At 44.4% G+C, this 7,751-nt stretch overlaps 1 protein-coding gene across 1 annotated transcript; it reads right to left on the reverse strand.

Moving 5' to 3' along the window:
- Positions 1-1,279: 1,279 nt before the first annotated feature.
- T265_14039 (hypothetical protein) lies at positions 1,280-7,298 on the reverse strand (the record flags this gene model as incomplete). The annotated part of the gene is made up of 5 exons (XM_009171747.1): positions 1,280-1,611; positions 3,399-3,645; positions 6,109-6,320; positions 6,970-7,080; positions 7,117-7,298. The coding sequence occupies 5 exons, from the start codon at positions 7,292-7,294 to the stop codon at positions 1,439-1,441; spliced, it is 921 nt and encodes a 306-aa protein (XP_009170011.1).
- Positions 7,299-7,751: the final 453 nt, after the last annotated feature.

The following is a 7,751-nucleotide window of genomic DNA, read 5'->3' on the forward strand; positions in this document are numbered from 1 at the left end:
ACCCGAGCACTATAAAACCCACTCATGATCCAACGGAAATAATGGAGGCTTCGTCTCACAGTGATACCATTCCGCTGCTGAACCAGTTTTTCGAGTAGTTGGATGAGTTGACACTGAATGTTTTTTCTTCCGCCGAATTCCGCACGATGCCCCTAGGGTGACCGCTAAAATCTGATTATCACTGGTAGGGGTCTTACTTTCAAAAAAGACAACCGCGTCAACCCTTGCGGAAATTCAAATTCCAAAAGAACACATTAGTAATCACGTGCAGGACAATTTTTTGGTTAGTGCTGTTAATGGTCAGATAATGCGTGTACACAATTCGTCGTTCAGCTATAGAATTAGATTGGAAAAAATAGACGCGGTGACCAACTGTGGTCAATTATTAATTACTCTGATTCGTTCGCTAAGCTAGCTGTGGTGCCGCAGTCCACGTGATCGAAGGGCACATTGCTTGTAGAAAAACGCACATAAACCGCCCGCTACTGACGTCTACGGGGGAGTTCAGTGCTGTTTCATTTCAATCACCGGTCGATTGGAGACCCTTTGCTCCCTTGTCCCGCTAAGCGATTTATACTGTGAGAGTAAGGGGATTGCGCCACAGTAAAGTATATCCATCGATCCTTCTGACCCAGGTTATTATGCACATTCGCCCAGTTTTACGCAAATTCCTCATTGCAGGTAGTCATAAGTGCTCCAGTGTTGAATAACACTTCTATCCATGCTTATTCTCCAGTAGCGGGGCTTCAAAAAAATTTGAACCAGGGTGCGTTTGGGTGGATGTTTAGAAATCCTGCATTGAACTGACCGGTAAGATTCTCAGCCGGTCGGTGTGTCCTCGGGTTTTGACATTTGATGTAGCTTTATCGTAAACAACTAATTTCTGTAGAATGTACGGCACAACCGTGGTTTCCCGTGCGATTGCAGTGCAGTGGTGCCCTAGTGTTAGAGCTGATCGGTGTTTTCCTCAACGAAAAAAGACCAATCCTACAAACAGCCGCAGCGAACTGGAGGGCATTGCGTCATCCGTGTCTGAGGCAATGCGCGTCTTCATCGCATTGTTACCGAATCGAAACTCGGAGCTGTTTGACTGAAAAACGCTGATAGGACCACAGCAACCATAGCTGTGTGCACAGAAATCATATTGACCTGACACTTCTCCCCAAGTTGACCTGCACCCATCTATTGTCGCTCAACCATTCACGCTTGGGACTGAGAAAAGCAACTCAAAATGCGAACATCTCAGGACTTATGCCTTGTTGCAGCCCTGCAAATAGTCCCGAAAGTGAACATTACTAAATTAACCGAATTCGCAGAAAAACCTCATAAAGGCTGAATGTTCTTCTTAACTCAACCCTGTTTCTGAACGACAGTCCCACAGGTGAACAAAAGGACAAGCGGATGAATCACGAAATAAACTGAGCCTGATAACAGACATTCAAGCAATTTGGACATCCTTTAGCTTCGCCGACTTAATGAGGGTTGACGGGTTGCTCTTCAGAGTCCAACGTACTCCCTTGTATGTTGCATAGCCGTCTTGATCAACGCGCAGGTCGGGTTTGACTTGCTCAAATATCTTCTTCTTCGGATTAAGCTGACTGTCTGGGTTATCTGTAAGCGAAAAGAACACATACACACATAAGTCAAGTAGTTAGACAGGCTCGTGTGCTAGAGACGACGTACGGCCTAGTGCAGTGCTTAACGGGAGCGCACTGTGCTGCTTGGTTTATGAAACAGACGGGGTTGAAGCTACTGCCCAGGACAGGTTTCAGAACCCAAAAGTAGAGTATGAACATGCAGATAGCACGTACGTATACCACAAGCCCATGACATGTGTGCTCTAAAATGGAATAGTATTCAACCTTCAAGCAACTAGAACATATGTAACGTTCTCTAAACTGCATTCCTTTATTTTTCTCAGAAATTTACGGTTTGAATACAGATAAATGGTTAATTGGTTACGGCGATTCTGTATAAACTTACATATTCAACGTCGTAAAATACTCTGAGTTTAGAGCCGGAAGTCAAAGGTAGATAAAGTAATTTCGAACTGCAATACACCAGTAGTAAATTCGAAGGTATCTGAACCTTCGAACAGTATTGAAATGAACAGTTCCGAACATCCTGTTGGAAACACTATCAGCGTCCTTTATGAACCTCACCCAACATGAGCGACAGACTTACTTTAACTGAGTAGTCAAGCTGAGAAGTAACAGGACGCTAGATTCTTGGATCAGTTATGTGACGTACCCTGCAGAGGTTTCAACCATGTGCAAGAATCACACGGATCCTAGCTAGAAAGGTGCAAAGACCCTACGATGTTCAGCTTAGCAGTTATCACTTTCGTTTCGCAATGGCATATCATGACGTCTACCCGATGGACCTTTCGTCTACGAGAGCTTCAGGTGGCGAATAGTGCTTTCGTGGACAGGCATCTGCAACACAGCACCCACATTAGTCCAGCGATTCTGATTAACTGCCAAGCATCCGTTTAATTGGACATACTGCAACCAGTACTGCTATAGTAAGAATATATTGAAGGTCAGTTCCCGGAAGATCTCTGAAGTCTCAAACATAAGTAAAAGCTATCTCATGGTCCTCTAGTTTCACTGAGATATATTTATGATGCGAACATCGCGAGTTCATTGAGTTTTCTTGTATCAGTACAGTCGCGGCTGCTAAGATGTATGGACCAATTAGCAAACCTAAGCTTCTGAAGTTTCAATAGAATGCCAGATCAGTGGAAAAAATGGCATTTCCTGGTACTCTAGCTGGAATAGGAATCCTGATCACCAAACGATACCATCCGAATAATCCAAGCCCACATAACTTTTCCAGATTTTGTTTCGAAAACTAAGCTCAAGGTCCCTTGAGCAAAAGCTCGACATAGAGCGAAAGGATAACCTTAATGATCTCACCAACTGTGAGGAAACATTGGGATATTTCGAAGTGGCACCACGAACGAAAGCATGGGAACATCTACAAATTCGACGTGCACGTTCCCCCTTGCGAAGCCCACATAGAAGGACCAACCCATCAAAGTCGAAGGCAATTTTAGTCATTGGCATGCACCGCGCATTCCCTACCTGGTCGAAATGCTGCCTAGTGTTGTCCTACTAACAGCTCATGTTTTGTAACTACGTCACAGTTGGAATGAATATCGCTGGTTTGTGACCGCACGAGTCACTTGTGGTGTCTATTTTGAATGAATTACATGATGATTTGGCCTCGGCTGTCAAGAGTGTATTTTTGATCTTGGATCAGTTTAAACAGCCTATATGGGCCAAAGCAATTCTACACAGCACTGGTTGGAGCTACTCTGACCCTGAAGGCTGAAAAACATTCAGTGTATCAGGTATCAAGGCAATCATTTTCATAACAACATCATAGAAACTTACGTTCAAACCCAGGAACGACCACGGGGTCGCCAAGTTTCACATCTTCTGAACCGATTACTAGGGGTTCAACTACACCGGCTTCAGGAGCACTGGCGCACATGAGCATGGCCTCGGATTCTACTCCGCGCATTTTCGCCGGTTTCAAATTGCACATAAAGATCCCTATCCGATTTTGTAGTTCTTCCAATGGAACAAACTTGACCAAACCGCTAACGACGGTACGGAGCCGACCTTCACCTAGATCGACCTGTTTTTGTGGTGGTCGGAGAGTTAGATGATGAAATAACTTCGATAGTACAGATAGAAACACGGCTATGTAGAAATCAAATTGGAAACGAAACAAATCATTGTGCGCAGTTTAGCGTAACACTGGAAATGAACGGCGGAAATCATCACTCTGATGATGCCTTCAAAGCCGCATGAACTAAACAACATAGCAAAGAGTACAGATGGCCGTTGGACGAATCATCAAAGATGGACATGGTTCGAAGAATGCATAAAAACCTGGTTCACACCTGGGTGTCCGAGCTAGAATAGACATTCCTCGTGCAAAACGACTGTCCACGACTATATTTCCCATACATTCCTCATACTGACAAGCACAATTGCCTTGTATTTACAATGACCTTAAAAAACTGATAAATAACACATCTTCCACTATAGAGGCTCGAGAAAATCTCCCAAGAACAAGCAAATTGCTGATTTTATCAAATGTCGTGAATTCAAAACAACTGGTCGTTCTGAAGCACCTAAGTAGCTCAACGGAATACAATCTGCAAACGATGAATATATTGCGGTGCCTTTACAAAAATGGAGTAATGGTTGAAGGAGCGTGGCTCACAGCTTCCGAAATCTTCAGGATAGTTGACAGCTACGGGGATTCTGTTTGTTTGAACATGTCGCCTCCCACAACGCGAAAGTCGCCGATCCAGGAAAACCTGTGTAGTTTGACCGAAAATTATGCCTGGTCATTGAAGACCATATACGACGGTAGCTTCACTGTCTGTGTCCAATTGTGAAGCCGGTATCCTTCTTTTTTCTCGGTCTTACCCCGCATATACAGACTACTTCTCAAGCTTTATGAATTTGAATGGTCACCTAAACAGGTCGGCTGCCTTTTGGAAAAATGGTTTACGATCCATCAACAGCCATGGTATTTTGGAAAAGGCCAGTATCAATACTCATGCTCCGCTTAAAGTTCACTCAACGATTCCCTACACAGGCTTCTCTCAAAAATCGTTGGACGAATCTTACTTCTCCGGATATTATTCAAGGATATTATTCAGCTTATCTACAAACAGCCGCCACGATTCGAAATCAACATGGATTGCCCGTGCATATTTTTATAAAATCAGGACACACCTTGGGAAGTCTGTGACGTGCCACTTGTCCCCGTTGGGTTTTGGTGATGCTTACGAAGTTGCAAGCACTATGTGCACATCAGCTCAAAAGACATGCTTCGTAGCCGCACTCTTCAACAGCCGATACATTTGCACACCGTGCGTATTTCTGAGGTCACTGCGCAGACCACAGCAATATAAAGCCGTCAGTACACGTGACAGACGTGATTCAGGAGGCAATATTCCTAACCGACGCCAGCACAGGAGCATTAAGCGAACTTCCTGATTCTGAGAAATTCCATGGTAGAGTTGGATAAAGACTGTGCTCAAACGTTTCGTCTCAAGGAGAGCGAAACTGACATTCAGGTGAGAAGAGCAGTTTGGTGGCATACTGAAAGGCTAGACCGTTAGGTAGCGGCAGTTGATGTCCTCAAGATTTTTCAAAGATTCTACGCACCCGAAAGAGCTCCCAAATGTTCCTATATCGATAGGTCTTTGAGGCCGTTTTGAAATCAACGTTTTACCTAGGCTGCAAACTTGAGAGTAGAACACGATCCACTTGCTCGGCAGATAAATATATCAAGACGTTGATGTCGCCCTTAAGTCAAATATCGACCGCTTTAATATATATAATAATATATATATAATATCACACAAAAAAACACTGACTCGATCGAGGTTGGTAAACTTCCAAAAACCGAAGATTTCAGTGAGGTCGAGGAAAGTGTCTACTCTATAACAATGCTCAATGCAATTTTCAACTGGATGAAGTAGAATTAGGCATCGAGCTGGTGGCTGTGATGTCTCAGTTCTACCCTGATAGAAAAAGGTATTTCGTGTGAGATACAGTGAATTTCGCCCCGCGAGAAACCGGAAAATTTCACTGAGGTTTGCTTTCGGGAACGGCGATCTCCCCACCCCGGCACCTGGCTCGCAAAACTTGGCTGTCTGTAACTGTCTTCAGGAGTTTTTGCCGAAGTATAATGGAACCACTAATGCGAGTGGAGGACACTCTAGAACTCTGACACCTCGCGTAAATCTGGTTCAATAGCGCACAGCGCACCTATGGATTCTACCGTGGAATAAAACAGCCAATCTTTGAACCGGATAATGTTTCTTGCAGGATTCCTGGCGACTGTTTGTTCGAATGAATCGTAATAAAGGAAAGTTCGTGCTATTGGCACACTTTTCGTGGCGCGAGATGTGATTGCTTTGCTAGGTAAGTTGAACATTTCGCATCGCACAAAAACTAATTCCTCACTGAACGAGCAACACACATTGCAGCGAGCGGCGCTTCTCTATGCTAACAAGGGATGGAGCAGTAGGGTGCCTCCATTATGACCACTTATAATCGATGATGTGGTGCTTACCTTCTCAACATACAAAGAGTCAGCATCTGGATGACGAGAAACCTCGACGATGCGACCAATGCGCATATCCAGTCGACCGACATCCACCGCTGCTTCTCCAGCTGTTGCTAATCCACTCGCCTTCCCCACAGTTTTGGTGCTTCCAGCTGACTTGGACGCCCCAGGAGAATCCGAGGCTGCTTTGACATTGTTTGACTCCACAGTCTTTGAGGCTGAGGGAAGAAGAGTAACCGACAGCTAAACACTCAAAATATGCCATGAGAGCCGAAGTTCGAAGTGGACAGAGGGGCAACATCACCAAGAAGTGCCAAGCCATCTGGAAGAGTAGTGGTCGCGCCTACAGCAGAAGAGCCACCACTCGGTCTGAGGTTGACCTACATGGTGGTTTAATAATCATACCGTATGACCAAGCAAGGTGTTGTAAAAAAGTTTGCGTATTGATGGTAAAGTATGTCTTCCAGGATGGGTTCCCCATGGTCCCACCTGCGCTTGGCTGTAGATGTTGCAAGATATGCAAGATATGGAACGGCGTGCGTCTAGGTTGTCTGAGCGCGCGCTGGAGGTGTGGGCAGTTCATAATTATCGTAGAGCTCTGGCATCAAGCTCCTTCCCTGTGTAATATCTCTGTGTTCCATCTCGGTACTTCAAAAAATGGTAAGATTAGTGGTTATACGGTACGCACACTGATGTTGCCGCCAATGATGGGCTTGAGGATGATTATGAATGCATGAACAAATAGCATTCGGGCTACCTGAAGCCATTGGAATATGTACGCTTAAACAGTCGAAAAAAAAGTTATTGGACGTGAACAGTGTAAAACCCAGGATGACATATCGTTACAGTATTACTAGCAAACAATACCTGTAGTTTTATCGGCCAGAGGTTCAGGGTGAGCAGAAGCAGATGACACAGGTGTGCTGGAAACGGCAGCCGCTGAGTGTGTGCGGAGTGCTGGTGTTTGGTATTGGTAAACTAATGTATAAATTTAAGTTGAAGTGAGAAACCTACTTCCAAACAAAAGTTCAGCCATACAAAGCTTGTATTTTAACTCCTCAACTTTGGATTCCAATGCTTGATTCTCTTGTTGCAAAACATCTTCTGCAAAGCTTATGTATTCAGGTGAAGCCAACGCTCGCAGGCTCCTTATCTTCGATTGAATCGACTCAATTTTGGAAGCTAATTTCATTATGCTGAAGAGAAGAAACGGAGAAAACAAATAATGGTTAGTTATATTCGACACATGGAGGAAACCAAGTGGATAGCAGTAACCGTGTGAAATTCCATTCGACGAACCTGGATTGCGTAATGCTTGGTTCTTCTAACTTACCACAAAAGGAGTGATAAATCAGCCTGCGACGAATGTCACGATAAAGGACAACTAGATGAGGCAGTGGTATCTACGGCGTGGGTTATACTCGGATCAAAAAAGTTGAAAACGCTCAGTTGGATTGATTCCAAGTACATAGTCACGATAGCGGTGTACAGATCTCCAGACCAATTAACGCCACAGCAACCGAAGTAGCTAAATGGTGTTTGTCCTGTCAGCATACACCAAGACAGACTGTAGCACCGAATATAAAGAGAGCTCCTATCAAGATCTGTTAGGACCGTTTTGGTGATAAGGGCATCCAAATTGAGAAAAA

This window comes from Opisthorchis viverrini, assembly GCF_000715545.1.
Source record: "Opisthorchis viverrini unplaced genomic scaffold opera_v5_137, whole genome shotgun sequence".
In the NCBI taxonomy this organism is placed as follows: domain Eukaryota; kingdom Metazoa; phylum Platyhelminthes; class Trematoda; order Opisthorchiida; family Opisthorchiidae; genus Opisthorchis; species Opisthorchis viverrini.